The sequence below is a fragment of the Xiphophorus couchianus genome, chromosome 8, assembly GCF_001444195.1.
Source record: "Xiphophorus couchianus chromosome 8, X_couchianus-1.0, whole genome shotgun sequence".
NCBI lineage: Eukaryota > Metazoa > Chordata > Actinopteri > Cyprinodontiformes > Poeciliidae > Xiphophorus > Xiphophorus couchianus.
Window position 1 is genome coordinate 21,048,032 of NC_040235.1, and position 18,724 is coordinate 21,066,755.

The following is an 18,724-nucleotide window of genomic DNA, read 5'->3' on the forward strand; positions in this document are numbered from 1 at the left end:
TTTCTACTCAGTGGGAGGTTGCAGGAGGCACAGCCTATTCAAAGTGCCAAGCTTGATGAGAGGGAAAGTATTGTGAAGAAACAGCACCTGACAGGAAAAAATGTGTTTTGATAGAAAAGGAGGTAGAGTTAAGGTGAGTTGAGGCATGTCAGCTTAATCCTTTGTCTTTTTTTTGGAATTCCTTTTTATATCAGTGATGTTTTGAAGCACTAATGATTACAGGTAATTCAAAATTAGCAAAAAATGGGTTGCAGAACTATTAATTCAGTGAGAGCCTACCCATAATTCAACACTAAATCTCACTTAAAGTAAGAATCATCTCCTCCTTACAGATCAGACTTTTTCAGTGATTCATTTTCTGTCATATTTAACTCTCACTTTGGAGACTATCAACATAAAATTGTTTTAACTCTGCCACTTTAGATTTTGAGCACACTTAAGGCCATGCCACACCATCTCAAATAAAGTCCAGACTTTAACTGTGACACTCTAAAACCACTCTAAAGAAAAATCTTTTCAGCAAATTTATTTATTTATTTATTTCGATGATAACCCCAAAACATAATAAACAATAAAACAAATTGTAATAAGTAAATCCAAAATACAATACAAAACGTTTAAACAGAGAAACACCCAACCACACTTACACACACATACTCCATCCTTCCCTCGCACATAATCAACTAGTATATCAGAAATAAATGAATAAAATGTAGTAAATGTGTGATACATACACTCTACAACAAGACACCAAATACAACATTGTGTACAAATACAAAGTACATCAGGAGTAAATCTAGAAAAAATGAGTGTTTGTTCTTTTTGAAAGCTTGAGCAAGATGTTTGACAATGAGTAAGTAAAGATAATTTCAACATACGGAAAGAGGTGATACAGCTAACTGAGGGAGGTCAATTATTTCAATGTGAGCTTTAAACTGAAACGCATGAAGTCCAATTTTTTTATTAAAACTTGGTGTGAAAAAACCCCCCAACAAAAACTGATCAGTATTTCTCAAGCTATAATGTGAACTAAAGGGGATTAAATGTGGTTAAAATGTGGAAGAAAATTAAAATGGATACATTTAAACATACATAACAACCAATGAAATTTCTTTCTGGCCGTGAGAACTAGCCAGTTTAAAGACTCATACATGAGTCCTGCACCTCAGAATAAATACACAAAGACTATTAAATAGAGTCTTAAAGGGACGTAGCTTCTTTAGTATTACCATAAATATCATCTGCGTAATCTAGGATTGGCAGCACCAGTTGTGTGACAGCTATTTTGCAAACTGGAATGGAACAACATAACGAAACAAAATTGAATAAAGTGACTAAGTAACCATATATATTCTTACAAACTGTTCTTAGCTTAGTTCTTAGCTTTTCCTCCCCGTTTTAGCTTTTCGTCCTTCAGGAAGGTTTGGTGCAGGTTATGCTATGCAAGGTTACACTTCATATCCCCCACATATCTTCACTTCCTCTTCCTATTTAATGATGTGGAGGAGGACAGCTTTCTTTTCAGAGGTGCAAGCATAGTCAGAAAATTTTTTTTTTCACACCAAGACATCGGAGAAAGGTCAGACAGAAGAACAAGCCGTTATAATCAATGCTCTGATGGAAGCTCTGCACATGCAAGAGGTCATGGCTAGCAGCTGATCAATGCAGTCAAATGCTTCTTCTGAAATTAAGCTAACTCGGTTGAAAATGTTCTCGTGGGTTTTGTTGCTATTTTGAAGATGGGGAACATAAATAGGAAAAAGGAACTGTGAAAAGCAGCAAAATGGGCAGGGGGAGCCTGAGGTTGCCCACATCACCTGAATGAGGTTTTGACAGAGGTAGGGGACTAAAAAAAGGCTCTTCTGTCACATCGTTATATTTGCTTCATGTTGTTGTTGTTTTTCTCTTGTGAGCAGCGTTTTGTGTTGTCTGTGAATGCACCAAGTTTGAATGACGTTGAAATCGGACCAGTCCAGCTTAATGTATTTCTTTAATATTTTTCGACATTTATAAATAAATATAACATTTTGCAGTGGCGTCCTTTCTTAAAAGTACTCGGCTACTTGATGGATTTCAAGAATGTTTGTTTACTAAACATCTTTTGTGAGAGAAAATAACCTTCTAGTGACAAGATTAATTATTGACAGTTAGGAATTTGGAGGAAGACAACATCAATAATGTCTACATATAAGATTGTTTTCATTATTTAATTATGAAAACAATCCTTTCTTGGGTCAATTTTTATACCAATTTCCATCCATGAATGTTTCACTTGTAAATGTTGGCTGGACAGTAGTTGCTGACATAACCTAGTGTAGCCCAATCTGATCAGAGCTAATTTCCTAATGAATCACAATGACCTGAAACCGTGAGATACTGCTCCTCTCTCAACTGTTTAATCTCTTTCATCTGAAGTACACCACTGGCATTTTCCTCCAGACAACAGAAGCACAATTCAGTTTTCTTATACTTTCGAATGGTTTATATAAAACGATAAACATATTGGTGTCTTGTTAACCCCTGCTTATTTTAGTTGGCACCTTTTCACCTAACACGGACCAGCAGGACAAGCCATTCGAAGGTCATACAATTGGGTATTGATGAATAATTACATCTACCATAAGCCACTCTGAACTTTAGGTGATACTTGACGTAAAATGTCTGACAACCACCAAAGTACTTCAAACCATCAACTGACATTGTGATATGTACTGTGTTATGCTTCGGCATTGTTAGTGGTTTTCTCAGGAGTCTGGTGGCTGTAAACAGAAAATTCCTTTGCCTTCCAAGATCCAACAAAATATCACGACGCACTTTTTCAAGACTACACAAGGATGTAGTCAGAAAGCAGCTTCAATTATCTATTTGGTAGATTTGAGCAAACTTGACAAGCACATTCCAGACACATTTAAGATTCACATTTGTTTCTGCTCACCTTAGCCGAGCTCACAACTTCAAAACCCCCTTTTTTTTCTGTCAGTACTTTTTACCACCTTTCCTTTTTCTTTGACTGTTGAACCTTTAAAGCAAATTTATGAACTCCCAGGTTTCACATCATTTTCTTTGCTCAACTGGAACCTTTTCAACTCACACAGATGTTAAAGAAACTTCAAACGCTGCCTCAGCCAATGTGTCTTGAAATTCTGCATCTAACCAAAAATCCGTTGGCTGCAGAATATGACTAATTGATTTTTTTTTCTTCTGTGTACTCTTAATGAGAACATATTTACATTACATAACTTAATTACTTGATATATTTATATATACATATCTGCATTTTTTGAATCTTGCAAGGACTGCTCTTAAGTTGCTTTTTATATTAACAGCATTTTATATTTTTACAATTTATAGCATTTTATATTTTATTTTTTATTTTATCTACAACTACTACTCAGTGGTAGTTGTTATTGTGTCTTGTCTTTATGCTGTAACTGCAAAGTAATTTCCCTGCTGGGATGAATAAAGTACTTCTATTCTATTCTTGTTTTGTTTGAATGATCCTTACTTTTTGAAGGAGTCTGGTCAAATTTCTGATTTGGTGCTTTTTGCATTCAAGCAGAGCTGAGACCTGCTCATGCTGCTGTGCGTCAGTATTTGAACTATGAAGTAAAAATAGTCACAAATATAGGCAGCAAACATCAAAGCACATCAGACTTCTTCAGTTTAAGTAGCAAAGTACTTCACGGGTATGAATAGATGTATGCATGAATACTCACAGTCTTTTTTTTTTTTAAAAAGGCGGGGAGACTGCTGTAAGTGCTTTATTTAGTCACTTTTAGCCATGCTTTACATTGCCCACCCCTTTCAGATTCAACCTCAAGAGGCGGCCATTAATTCAGCACAACACTCTCAAGGCTTCATCAATGTTAATCAGAACTAAACATAACATTAGCTTTACTCCAACTCCTTTGAAAAGACTAAAAGCCATGCATACACAAGCATGGCTGTAGGATGTTTGTGTAAAAATGTGTGCAGATGAGCAGATTTAGAGGCAACAGTTTTAAATGTTCTGAATAACATTTGAAGTAGTACATTAGAGTATCGCATGCAATGATTAGAACTTAGCTGCATGCTGAGGAGGCAATTCAGTCATTTGATTACAGTTTTAAACTTTCATCCAAACAAGGGAAGAAAGTAGTGATCATTGAAAGGATTGATATTCTTTAAATGTGAGCGGTTCAACACAAACTAAAACAATCTGGGAAGCCCACATTTTGATGGCATAATATTTTTAGCTTCTAGAAGGAAAATTGACTCCATCTGGGTGGATGTGAAGACAAAACCTCAAACACACTGCATTCTTCTGTGACATTATAGAAAAAATAAAAATAATAAAATAAATAAATAACCTCCATAAGTCCGGTTCGTCCTTGGGTACACCTTGCAGGAGCCATAAATTTGCTATGTTAATCAGGTCAAGTCATCATACATCTTACACTCTAGTAATATGTAAAGCAGTGACAAAAGAGTGTATTTTTATACAGTGAGTAAGAATCTTTCTTTAACTTTTTATATTCAAAGGTAAATATGTGCTCAGCAGAATATGAAGTGTCTGCTCACCTGCAATGCCAGGCTTTGGTCAAAGTTGTAGGCACTGGGCCGACCTTCCAGGGTAGAAAAAGCCACATTTCCTCCAGTGAGAGGGGAGATATCACTGAACTCGTCTGTACAAACTGCGGTCCTTTCATCTTCTCCAGGGCGAATGTAACCTTTTGTATTCCTCCTATATGTCTTCCCACATGAAGCACTGTAATACTGATATGGTAACCACGGTCCATCCTTTTCTGTACGCTTGTATATGGCAAAGCTCTCCGGCCGGCTGGTGTGGAACTTTAAACGGATGTATGTTATCTCAAAGGCTTTGCCTGTGGAAAACAACAACGACAACAACAAAAAACATGATCACTTTTCAATGAAATCAGAACAATCAGTAGTTTCCTGCTTATTTGGTAGATTCATGTTTTTTTTTTTTCTATAGTTAGGTGTTCGATTAGTCAACACTGTGGAGTTACAGTTTAGGGCAAAGGAGCAAAGGGGGAAAAACTACTTTGAGTAAAATAATTACTTTTTAAATATTGCAATAATTGAGAAATTGAATAAAAAATGGATTCACAAAATGTTGCTACATTTGCATTTTTACTATATTGGAGCAATTGTTTAGCATAATCTCTCATGCAGCTAGAAGACCATCCTTTAATTAACAGGTTTGTTTTTCCTTCAGATTAGTTCAGTTTTCTTTTCTTTCAATTCTGTGGAATAAACGCCTACATCGTCACCTCTAGCACCAATTAATCCTAATACTCTGTTGCTGTAGAAAACTTGAGAGACAACCTGAGACTCCGGAATATGAAAACATTCACAAATAAGAGGATTGACTGGGTAGACACAAACTGAAATCACATTGAGACCAGGCAGAGGGGTAACTTGCGGAAATTCTCTTAACAGGCTTTTTTGGAGCACGCCTGGGTGTTTTCATCTACATCATTAGATACTAAGCTCTGCACACTGATAGAGGGCCGCCGTCCGCTGCTGCAGCCGTAATGACATCTGTTGCTGTACTCTGCCAAGTCAGAGCTTGGCACACTCGTGTCTTGTCTTTCTAGAAACCTTTAATGGTATCTTTCAACTTGGAGCTCTGAGATCATTTAGCTTTCATTTATTTCCCCACATGAGGTGAGCTCAGCCCTGCTGTGGCAAAAAAAAAGAGGAAACAAAAAAAAAAAACCACAGAAGATGAAATATATGCTGGGTATCTGTGATGACAAGCAGAGTAATTGCAAACATGGATATTTGCATGTTATTGTGGTTATCGCTTAGTCATTCTTGGTTAAAGTTTGTGATCTGATGTAGCCATTTGATGATATGAAAAAGAGTGTGCATTTGTTGGTTTATACAGGCATAGCAGTGAAAGGTTGTAGTAACTGAAAGCTATTTAAAATCAGTGTTTGTTGACCCTGGAGGCCAATCCCGCCTCCTCAAAAAGAGGCCAAACAGACTGTTAGCACTTTATCCAGACATTAAAAAGAATATTTCACTAAGATGATAAAAAGAAAAAAAAAATAGTGTATTTAACTTCATCTTACACTACTTCTATCCTGCCATAAGTGGGTCTGTGATAGCTGGAGATATGAGCCAACTCTCTGGTGGCCCTGCAGAGATAAGTGGGTAGCGAAATAAATGGATGATTGTAATTAACATGCTGGATATTAAAGCAAGCACTTCCTGAACACTTATTTACTCTTAAGCCACACCAGTTTTGTGGATTGTGGATAAATTGGAATAAAAAGTTTGAAAGATATGCAGGTGTCTTTTAGCACATGTTTGCAAAATGATCTAGTAGGAAATTAGTCTTGTTTCATGGTGTTTACACAACGCCTGCTTCTCAGTGGAAGTGCTTAGAAACACCCACTGTGATAATAAGACTTTTCAGGCTAAAGTGGTTTAGAGAATTACCATTACATTTCCAGAAAAGTACTGATGAAGGAAGTGTGATATCAAAAAAACTGCAATTGCCATAATTTTGCTGATAACGTGATACTGATATTTATTATAATTTACCAACAGTTTCCTAACCATTTTTTTCCCCTTACCACAATCCCCTCCAATTAACAAGTGTGGGCATCAGGGGTGGCTAAAGCCTGTCAGGCCAAAAATAGTATCGGCACACAGAGCGTGAATTTGAGATACAATATCCTACCAAATACTGCATCCAATGCGATACTATGCACGTTGACACTCCAGGGATGACTGCGGTTTGACATACTGTGCAGGTTATTATTGACAAAACAAGACACGCCTGAAGATAGCTTGTTGTATGACCAATGTAAGATGCAAAATTCTGAAATCCCATCCCTGCACAGAAATATGAAAGAAAATGATCAAAGATCCAAAAACAACAAAAATGCTGAAACCTTGAAGCTGATACAGAAATACATCCAAGTTGGGACTTTAGCATTTTGACAATGACTATAAAGAGTAAAGTAGTCACATAATTAGCCCTCTGTTTGACCTGTTCTGAGTCAAACACAGCTGCACTTGTCTGCCCAGACTCAGACTAAACCCTCTTAAGTACGGGAAACTATCTGAAATCTGTTTATTATTTGAGCTAAATGTTTTGTGTTACCAAACAAGCGGCTGGATGGATTTATCAACTCATGCCAAATGCAAAGTCCAATCAAACAACTTGCTTTTACTTATGCATTTCACAGATGTAAGCCCGTGATCTAACTGCAAAAGCGCCATGCCCCAATGCGGCAGACGTCTTTTATCAATGCTTTCAATCAGAGACAGGATGTTGCTTTTCTTTGACGTTCCAAAATGAGAACCAGCTGTAGACATCAATGTGCTCTGATAGAATGTGTGTTTGTGTGGGTCTCTCTCTCTCAACAAGTCTTTGTGGGAAAAACCTGACCCCAATTCCTTACCAGCAATGCAGAATTTTCTCCCACCCCCCCAATCCTACTTCTCCTTCCTCATTATGTTTTGTTTACTCCCCCTGAAGCTGCCCTAATCCTGCACCCCCCCCACCTCTGTTTTCCCCCTCTCTCTCCATTTCTTCACAGACCCACACTGACCTGTCTGCTGCATGTGCCTCTGCATCCTGCTGGTCTGTTTATCATCCCAACATTTGCCTGTATTCCCCTCACAGAGATCTTATTTTGTTTGGACAGGCGAAGGAAAACAGTAAGGCGATGGCACCCCCCACCAGCAGCCCAGATGGACTACAAAAGGATGCCACACACATAATTCAGAGATATTGAGTTACATGATGTTATGTGTTCTGAAAACCGAATCAGAATCCGTTTAAGGTGGAAACGTCAAAGGCGGCGAGTTTAGTGGAGCACATGCTTGGTAGGAGCAAAAGGTCAATTTAGTCTATGGGAGACAGACATGTGGGTGTTGGAATTGTTTGAATAATAAACTCTCAAGACAAGGAGGATTCTTTTCTAGTTGCAGCAATATCCAGTCTCTTTGGAACAAAAATAACGCTATAAACAGAGTTCCAAAACATGGACAGACATCTGGTTGCTATTGAAAATCAATAGTCTTCATATGATGGAAGCACTTCTTACTTTTCAGGACACGTGATGCAAGCATTCCTCTGTGGTCAGAGCGCTGACATTTTCACAGTCTATAACCGTGTTGTTGCTTTGAAGTGCAGCTGTTTGACAGCTTCGATTGTTCATCCTGCGGCGAATACAGGAAGACATTTGAGATATAAAGAAAGTTTATAATTTTGAGCAGAAGTAACCATTCCTGACAAACATATAGAATGGGGTTGTGTGCAATTAAGGCTTTGCTCAATAGTAATTATGATTTTCAAAGTAACCGAGATTCAAATTGATCTTGGCACCCCACCTTGCAAAGAGGTGTCCCCATGTCTGCAGAGCTTTACTGCATTTTGACATTAACAATACCTTCTGCGCTGCCGGCAGATGAATTGGACCTCATGTTTCCCTGTCATGCTGTTTTTACTTCCAATCATCCAGGTTGTTGCATTGTTCAAGATGTCGTTGGAAAAGTGGAAACAGTGCGACAGAACTGCAAATTTCTCATGCCATGAAAATCCAACATTAGAAGTGTATGGAGTCAAACCTGAATTAGCTATTTAACTGTACACACCTGCAAAGGTTTCATGAGCTTCTATTTGGTCTCTGCTTTCTCGAGTCCACACTCAGTACAGTCACCAATAAATTCTAGAACACGTCATGCTTCCTTCTGCTGTCAAGCTTTATGGAGATGCCAATTTCATTTTCCAGCAGAACTTTGAAACTGCCCAAACTACCAACGGTACTAAAAGCTGGTTTGATTTCCCCAGCAAACTGGCCAGCAAACTTCATTGACCTGAACCCCATTGTTGGTGTGCCATCAAGATGAAGATGGGAGACACCAGACCCAATAACAAAGATGACCTGAAGGGTGCCGTCTAAGCAACCTGGGCTTTGACTACACCTCAGCAGAACAATATTGATGCTCCTATTAATGCAAAGATGCCCAACAAAGTATTAACTGCATAAAAATGAACTTACAGATTTTAGTTGATCTTATGAAATATATAAATTTTGGGAAATTATTGTCTGTAACCCACAATCATAAAAAAATACAATTCATATAGGCTTGAAATGTTGTTCTTCTTCTTATATTAAATTTACATAGTATGAGTTTCACTTTCTGAAATAAGTAACACAAATACTGAACTTTATCTTGATGTTCTAATTTTCTAATATTACATTATTGAGCTTTACAGCCTGTAGTCTAAGGTGAAAACTCAGTATGCAACCTGACGGTGACCCACACCTTGTTCCTTTTGCCTCAGGATAGAAAACATCATGCCCAAACAATATATGGATGAACAGACAGTCCTACTTTGGGAAACATATCTGAAAACTTTATGTCCTCAATAACTAATTCACTTTTGCAGCAGTTTGTCATGACCTAAAATAAATAAATTTCAAATCATATTTACTGTGCTAATCTTGGTAAAGGAAATACTAATTTTAGTAGCACATTTGTATTATACTAACAGATTTGGACATCTATATCTAATAATCATAACAATAACAAGACATGTCAGTAACCTAAATAAAAGTGTCAACATTTATTCCCACTTATTGTTTATTATTGTTCAAATAGTTTTTTATGACGTTAAATTGTTTTCTAAAATACCTTATAATGAACGCTACACTAACAGACTGTCAGATTTAAACTGATTTACTCCAAAAATTGTCCATGTTCCAAAAATGTGTGGTCTAGTGCTGCAGTGATCCTCCAAAGAAAGCAGGAAAAACAAATAAAAGCACACTAGACATCAAGTACCTATAAATACTCTTCTATCAATCCTTAGTGACTTCTCTGATGAACTCTGTAGGTTAATTTGACACAAGCATCTCCTGCTGGTAGCAGCTTGCCAATGGCAGAAATGCCAATGCTCACCTCTATTGATTACTTGGCAAATGGAAGGCCAAGGTGTAGGTGTGTTTGCCCTGTGAGCTCTTTGTTTTTCTGAGTCTGCTTATTTGCTTGACTGTTCATTGGCAGGATCCACCCACCACTGACAAGTCAGCTTCATAAACTGGGGAATAGGTGTTGGTGAATATTAAAGGAAAACTTTTTGAAATGAACTTAAACCAAAATTACAAATACTAAGCATTGACCTTGTACTCTTTAGATGTGCTCCGAGTTTTGGAATATGGTGCTAAGTTAGAGGGATATTCCAGGAAAACAACATAAAACAAAACAAAAAAACACAAACTCTTTTTCTACTGCCCTTTAGCAGTTTGATTTGATTTGCAAAAGAGTAGTAATTGCATTTTGGGAAGGTCAGCTTAGGGCCCCAGATTCCTCTTGTTGATAAGAGATTGCTGTAATCACACAAACCCATGGAAATGAGAGAATAAAGTTGATTTACAGAAGGTTTGCAAAAAAATATTTGCATCATAGACCATTACAGTTAGGCTAAAGTTATAACATTGGTTAGGAAATGATTTAAGCAGCTTTTCACAGCATGGTATTGTGACAGGAATGTCATTGGATTAAACATGATTAATACAAAAAAAAAGGACAAAGAAGCTTGCAATACAAATGGACACATTGCACAAGGTTATTATAATATTACTGGCAGAATTAATTGAGCAGTAAAGTGGTCTGTAGTTTCATATTTGCAATTTTGCCAAAGCAATGAGAATGACAGTGCAACAACCTGCCTATTGATCTACCCCTCCATTTCTCCTGCATCTATGAACAACACCCCAAGATAATTAAGCCCCGTTTACACGCAGTGGCTCTTCAATAAAACAGAAATGTTTTAAATGAGATTCAGCTGTACGTCTATCAAGTATCTCACACTGGAACATTTTGAAACCAGGTCTAAGAGTGACATTTTTTTTGGAATGCCACCAGGTGCAAAGACTACTGGGTTTTTCTTATGTGTGCGCTACATAACCTGTTCAGTTTAACAACGTCTGATAAGAAATAGGTTCAATGAGCTCTTGGTTAATTGGAAACTGGTCATTGTTTCCTAAACAAGGCGGAAGCTAAGGATTGTAATTGAAAGCTCGTTTAGATGACATGCACCATATTGTGGCCTGGCATGACAAGTACAGAGGATTCAAGGTGTGTGCGGTCTTGTCTAAACAGATCGTAATCATTTTCCATAATCAACATATGAAAATACCAGCAGTTTCCAGACAGCAATTTCATGTAAATGTAGTTTTAAATTCCTCGTCCTGGGACATTTCTGGAAAAGGCAATCTACTCTTTTCCACCTGAAGTCCATGGTCTCAGTTTTGGAGATGTTGATTGTCATCCTGACTGCTTCATACCTGACTGCAAACTCCTCTAATGAAAACTAGACTTTATGGTCCAATGAAGCCAACAGAACCACATCTGCAAAAAGTTGACAACAGATCCTAAGGCTGCCAATACATATTCCTTCAATATCTTGTCTCCACCTAGGAATTATATCCATAAAAGGTTATGAACAGAATCAATGACAAAAGGCAATCTTCTCTGTTTCTGTTGAAGAAAATCTTCCTGACCGTATGGTGCCTTCATAACTGGGTATTAACTATTAGCATAAATCATTCCCACAGCAAGAAAGCTGAGACTGAATTGCAAACAGTTGGACCTAAGTTACCTATTATATTTAAGTTATTTCTAATAGCAATTAATTGCTTCGGTGTTTATTTGGAAAATATATTAAGTGCTTCGTTGCAAATGTATGTTACATTATTCAGAATGATTCCTCCCAAAAAATTATGAAAACCGTAATTTTGCTCCTACTGCTCAATAATTTTCACTTGTGTTGATCAATAATGTCAAATCTTGACTTAAAATGTTGTAAAATTACAATATGAAAAAAGCTCAAGGGATTGGCATAATGTTGCAAAGCACTCTGACATCAATGAAGTGAATCAGTGCTTGACCCAAGTTGGGTTGTTTTTAATTTTGCAGTTTTTATAGAGCATAAGGAAAGTTTCCTGAAAGTGATGGAAAAAATTTGCATAAATTGAAATGACAGTGGACTTACCTTGGATGTCCCAGGCTATGAAAAAAATGACTTTGGCTGACGGGAGGTAATGACATTTCTTTCCCTCAAACATGTAGCTTATGAATTCCAAATGCATTTTATGGAATGGGATGGCTAGCATTAATTTGTTCCCTTCCAGTCATCAAGACCTGTTTAAACCACTTTTGAAGGACTTCAGGGGTAAAAAAAAAAAAAAAATGAATATTGTAAAAGCGCAAATAGTTGTAATTGCTAGATTGTGGTGACAGGCAAATCATACAGCAGACATGCTTAAGGCTTTACATTTGATCAGATTTGTCCCCGAAGTTCTAATCATCTCTTTGGGACCAACACCACTGCTCAGTTTGAAATGTGGTCTGAATGAAGGGCCAGACCCAAAAGGCATGTCACTGCTCATGTTTTATTATCTACACTGCAGCAGTGCTGTCTGTGATAATCTGCCATGAATCTAACAGAATTCTCGTTTGATAAGAAGAATTTCAAGTCTAACGCATGTCTGGACGCGAGATTGTTTTATGGAGATGAGTCTAGACTAAATCATGCAAATCGTCTGTTGTTCAGAACATCTGTTTTAAATTGTCGACCTCCCTCCCTTCCCCCCCATGGGCATGCAAAACACAAAACAAAGCCTGAAACTACTTTCAAAGAAAGGAAAAGTGAAAAGTTAATGGCATGTCAAGTTGAGAATATATGGGGAAAAAAAATCAGGCAAGATTCTCTTCACTGGAAAAAAGTCTAAATATAATCTGTCAAGCACTTTTAATGATAAAAGACATTACATACTGCAGGCAGTTATTCTGCTAAATCCAATCACAAACACCAAAAGCTGAGGAAAGTATGTCTAACAAAAATCAGGTGTCAAGCTGAAAGCAGATTGTGCAGTTGCTCTTACCAAGGTGAAGGGTAAGGTTGACAGAATTGGGGTACTGGATGCCATAGTACATGGACTGGCTTTGCCACCATGTGGGCTCCTCATTCCTGTTAAAGTCTGTCAGGAGGCTGGCGTTGTGGTTCAGCTCAGGGTCTGATGCATCACAGTAGTGACACGAGCGCGTTGAGCCGGTCTGCATGCAGTAGTCCTCAGGTGGAGAACCACACACGTTTGACACCACTACAGTGCGATTGAAGGCAACATTCTCAAACTTGGGCATGCAACGGCTTGAGGCCCCCTTCTCATCATAGCAGGTGTCCATTGCGGCCCAAACCGGACAGTAGTGGTGCAGGAAATGAGAAAAGACAAGAGCCAATATAGGAGAACTCAAAGCAAAAGTTGCAGCCATGTCTATGATTGCTTTGAACTTTCACACTCACACTTCAGTTTCGAAGTTGCAAACACAAAGATCCAAACTTCATGTGGAAAAAGTAATCCAACATCAAGTGAATGAGTCCAGTCCAACGTCCTCTTTGTCTGCTTTCTATGTTTTCCTCTGCCAGATCTGCAACATGTGTTTTCCTTTTGTAGAGTGGAATGAAGTTTATGCAAGGACCCCCTTACTTTAGGAGCAAGCTGGAGACAGAGGAGAGACAGGGGTGGGGGCTGATAGATTCAAAAAGACCTTTAAAACTTCTCCCCCTGCTGGGTAATTTAAAAACTACACCGCCTAGAGATTCAACTGAGCCAAGCGGATTTACATCTTGAAAAGAGACTTTGTCACCTCTGGGCTTGGCATAACAAAGCACCGGCCCTCGACTCTTCTAGAGACACAGACCTCAGTGATTGGAGAATAATACTTGACACTTGGCCAAGCAGCAGGACATACTGGCAAATGTAATTATAACAATTCAGAAGTGGAAAATTAGCGGTTCTGAAGCTGTTGGGAATATTTCACCAGACACAAATCATCTCTGATCCAGGAAATGAGATATGCCTTGCAAAAAACATATCTTTATTCACCTAGACAAAAATGTCTTTGTTATGACAACTTGACATTAACCAAGAAATCATGATCTGACATAAATTTGTTATAAAAGTATTACTGATTAAACTTTAAAAATTATGTAGCTTTATTAAAGTTAAGTTTAAAGTGTATTTAAAGTGTCATGATTTACCGAATGACACTTTATGACAACAGTCATAAATATTTATGAAGACTTACTCATGTTCATGACAGGTGTTATGTCATGTTTATGACGGTGTCATGACAGTCTTATTCACAAACCGTCAAATAAAGTGTTACCTGCTTTACAAATTTTGGTTTCCAATGGGGGTCAGTCAGATACATTAGGTGACATTAAGCTTGATTACAGCACATTTCTACACCTTCAAATGTTGAGGATTTTTTCTCTCTTTGCACATGCTGCTTGTATTGACACTGCTCTGCTGGTAAATTGATTAAGATGTTCCATCTGTTTGCTTGTGATTTGGCTGTTTGCATGTGTTTAAGCTGCGGTAAGTAGAGCTCTCTTGACTACCGCAGGTGGAAGAAAGAAGGAGCAGATGCATTTAGATGCCGTACATTTATGATCCCAGTGGGATTTACTGCAAAGTCTTTCCCATATCTCCTTGTGATTGCTTTGAGTTATTGCGGCTCTGTCAGCACTCAGACAGGGACATTGTAAAGAGGACGACATCAATTTGCAATGAAATCCTCTTCTGGATTTCAGTAAGAGCATGCTGGGCTTCAAATCTGTTCAGCTGTAAGTGGATCAACCATCATGATGAACAATCTAGGTGATTTTTTTCTTTCGTCTGGCAGAGAGGATTCACCATTTCATCAATGTCAAGAAACAATAGTATTCATAATGCTTTAAGGAGGTATTATCTATTTTCAAGAAACATAGTGTCATCTTATAGCAAAATCAAGTGATTATGTTACTTTCAGTGGTAAAAAAAATTCTTTATACAGCATAAACAAAAGAAATATGACTTGGCATCATAGCTACATCTGATGCCTTGAAATTGGCCTCTGATTTTTTTAAGAATCTCTTACTAACTCCAACATACCCCCTTCAGCAACCATTGTTAGGAGCTCAGCAGACACTCAGTTCTTCAAGGTTTTTGCTAATTTCTACAGCTAGTTTCCACTAGCAGTTCCCAAAAGCTTAGATAAAAGCTCAGCTGGCAATTGGCGCTCCATGGTGTAGCTTTGTTTAAGTAGACAATACATTGTATAAGCAAGAATAGGGCACCCCTTAATGGCTGACAAGAGATTCAAGGTTCAAAGCAATACTACAGGTATGCATCTCATGACAGTGACATTATAATATTATATACAGCTTAAAAAAATAAATTTTACATAACACCCCCTTTGCATTTAAATTCTCCAATTTGCCATGTTACAACCACAGCAGAATATTCTTTAGGGTTTTATTTGACACAACAAACAATGAAACATAATAGCAAAGATGCAATATAATAAATTTTTAAAATTTCTGCTACAAATAAATTTTGAAGAGTGTGGACCGCATTTGTATCCACCCATGTAGTCTGACACCTCTAAATGTAACTCAGTGCAATCAATTTCCAACAGAAGTTATCCAATTAGTAAATAAAGTCCAACTCTGGGTAAGCTCTGCCTCAGAGGTTTATTGGAGAACACTGAGGAACAAATAGCATCATAAAAACCAATGGAAACAAAAAAACCCCGACAGGAATAAGATTTAAAAACAGGGGTAGGCTTAAAAACATATCCCTCACTTTAACTATTAGAGCACTTTTCCGTCCTGTCTACTGATTGAAAAGTATGACAACTGCAAACCTAACACACTAACCTGCCATGTTCGAAACACAGAAATCAGGACAGCTCCTTTTTTATCCACAGCAGCTCTTTACTGACATGCAACCATGCTGACCACACCCACTGGTGGAAACCTGTAGTTCAGTAGAAAGTCACAAAAACACTCAGCATGTCTTTCCATCTTCACAAGGACTCTGCCTTGACTTCCATCCATCCATCATTGATCTCTACAGCCTAACCCTGATCCTACACCTAAACTAAACAATTCACACTGTAGTCCTAATCCTAACCCTTAACCCAAAAATAGCACTACTTTCTTTGGAGTCCAGACTTTGGGCCACATAAGGAGCTGTTGGTCCTCACAAAGTAGTATTTGTTGGAAAAATTGGCTTTACACACACATCCCAGAACCTTGGATATATCAGGATGGCAAAATTAATCCAAAAAAATAAAAATAAAACCAACCAAGAGCTCATCTTAAATCTGGACCGAGTGGTGTTGAGGTTTATCTTCCATAAATGCAACAGACCGGGGCATGCATTGAGAACTACAGTAGGATCATTTAGATACATAGTTTCCAAAGTTAGTCTTTGACCTGAATGTTGTTGTTACTTTCCTGTTTCAACACATGAAGTAAATTACTGTTCATTTGCAGGCCTGGTTATGTAGGCAAGCTTAGGAGGTAGTTGGACCATGTGAATGAGCTGAGTAAAAGCACACACACGTCCAAAGCTGGCGGGACCCTGACCCTTGAGAACTAGAGCTGGACAACCATGCTTTAGATCAAAGCACATTCACATCTTAGAATATCCCAGTCAAAGCCTAAATCCAACTGAAATTCTGCAGCAATACTTGAAAACTGATGTTCACAGACATTCTCCTTTCAGTCTGAGATTGAGCTACTTTGCAAACACATTTTGCACAAAAAGCCAGCAGATGAAATTTGCAGAAATATGCATTTCTGCAAATTGTAGACTTTGCTAGGCTCAAAATACAATGCTTGTTACACCTTTCAGATTCAGGTCAGTTGAAAATAAAGTATTTTCACTGAGTTATGCACTTTATGTTGGTTTATGATATGTAACTCTTCTAAAATAGGACAATGGTTGTGAGAGTAGAATGACAAAATGTGATAAAAGCTATAAAAGGTAAAAACAGTTCTCGTGCAATGGCATGAGAACAAGTTAATATTTCCTTTAGACTTTGTCAAAACAGATCAGATAGAAGTATAATACAGAACAAGATGGAAAATTTGATGAATTACACTATGTAGGTCTTTTGAATCAGGATGACACTTCAAATTTATTTGCAGCAAACTAGGTTTCTGACTTTACCTGACACATACAATTTTCTGGAGAATCAAAGTCTGGCACACACAAAAAGAAAATCCTGTCAACTGAGGAAGTCTTATCCTCTCCTTCAAAACTGTAGGGAGCATTTGGATTGGGTGAATAAAGTCAGCATGTGGCCTGCTGGAACTTAGTGTAAAGTCTGCAAAAGACTCTAGGGTATACCATTGCAGGGACCGCCTACTGTTTCTGTAACCATTCAGACAAGTCCTCCTCGTGTTTTCCTGTGATACAGCAATAAGTAGAAGATAGACCAGAGATCTAATGCATGAAACTCGGTTTGTCAGTTTTGTTCAAGCTGACTCTGTTTAAAAGTTAAAATGTCAAATACAAACAGCAGGACATAGATATAAATTGTTTACATGTGTTCTGCTTTTGTCTGGATGAGGATGACAGTTTTACTCTGTGGAGTCTGTGCCTTTTCTTTTGGAAATACCCATTCTTGTCACTTTTCTTTTAGCAGAAAAAAATGATACACATCACAGTGTCATGATGTAAAGTGATACATCTCTGTTTGGGGCATTTAACAAAACAGCTATCATTTGCAGCCATCTGGCTGTTCCTGGCGAGTTTAGACCTCAGTTTGCTCTGTGTTTACCAGAGCACAGCCAGCTCTTTTTGAAAGGCTGCCTATGCGGCTAATCAAACAAAATGTCTGACTGTCATAGCATGTTGGTCCCATTCTTCTCAAAAATCAAAACTGTATATCAGCCACCTATTCATTTCAACTGGAGCCTGTTAAAAATAAGATCATTATCAATTAGATTTTATCTCATGTATTTTTGTTCTTTGTTCTCATGCCACATGTCAAACTCCCCTTTCGTTTCTCACATACTCTAGTCCTTTCTCCCCAGTGCATCGCCCCTCTCATTCTCGTCTCCCTTCTCACACTGCCACTGATCCTTTAGCCCCCACCTGCCACCTACTCCTTTTATGCTTCAGATTGGTGCAACTGGCTGTCATGATATGAGGCTTGTTGCACAGACACTAGCAGGTTCGGTCCCCTTTTTATGATGACACAGTGTCGCAGCGATAAGCTACGCTTTCAAATAGTGATTTGATGTCACAGCTGTCAGCGCTTCACTTAGCAATGCAGGCGGCGGCTGCCATAGCCCTGCAGGGAATGCGGTATCTGACAAACTAATGAGCGACGTACAACGGCCCTATCTTTCCAAAAATTCCCAGGCGCTGCACACCTTTATAAAAGGCCTTTCGAGCTTGATGTTACTCTTTTGCATTTATGTGTATGAGCTCTGTATGCATAAGGACGCGTTTTGGTCACAGCACAAGAGTGCAGAGAATTGCAACGGATCAAATGCTTGTAGCAGTGTAAGTATATCATTTTCATTGTTGAATTGGAAGAAATGCAATACATAATATATACCCACATTTAGTATGTATATATTATGGGAAAAATCTCTTGATAGTATTGTGGAACTGGTCTTATTTTCTTCAGTGAAACAAATTCAGACATGCTAACACTGTACCAAATTGTGTTGATGCTTGAGGAAGATTTAGTAGGACAGTGGTAAAACCTTTTCTTTCAATTGAAGAATTGAAAGAAAAGGTTTCAAAAAAGCTAAAAAAGCCTGTTTAGCTTTTTTGTGTTTGGCTGTGTTTCTTTCCTGGTTGAAGTCATTGGATGGTTTTTCACAATTAGGTTCATGTAC

General features: G+C 38.0%; 1 protein-coding gene across 1 annotated transcript in view; it reads right to left on the reverse strand.

Annotated features, from left to right (window-relative positions):
* lamc3 (laminin, gamma 3) overlaps positions 1–13,308 on the reverse strand; it is a 136,001-nt gene extending 122,693 nt beyond the window's left edge. The window contains exons 1-2 of the mRNA XM_028024766.1: positions 12,921–13,308; positions 4,561–4,865 (exon numbers count right to left, since the gene is read on the reverse strand). Of these exons, the coding sequence (XP_027880567.1) occupies positions 4,561–4,865; positions 12,921–13,308 (693 nt within the window). The remainder of the gene's footprint in view (positions 1–4,560; positions 4,866–12,920) is intronic.
* Between the last annotated feature and the right edge of the window lie 5,416 nt (positions 13,309–18,724).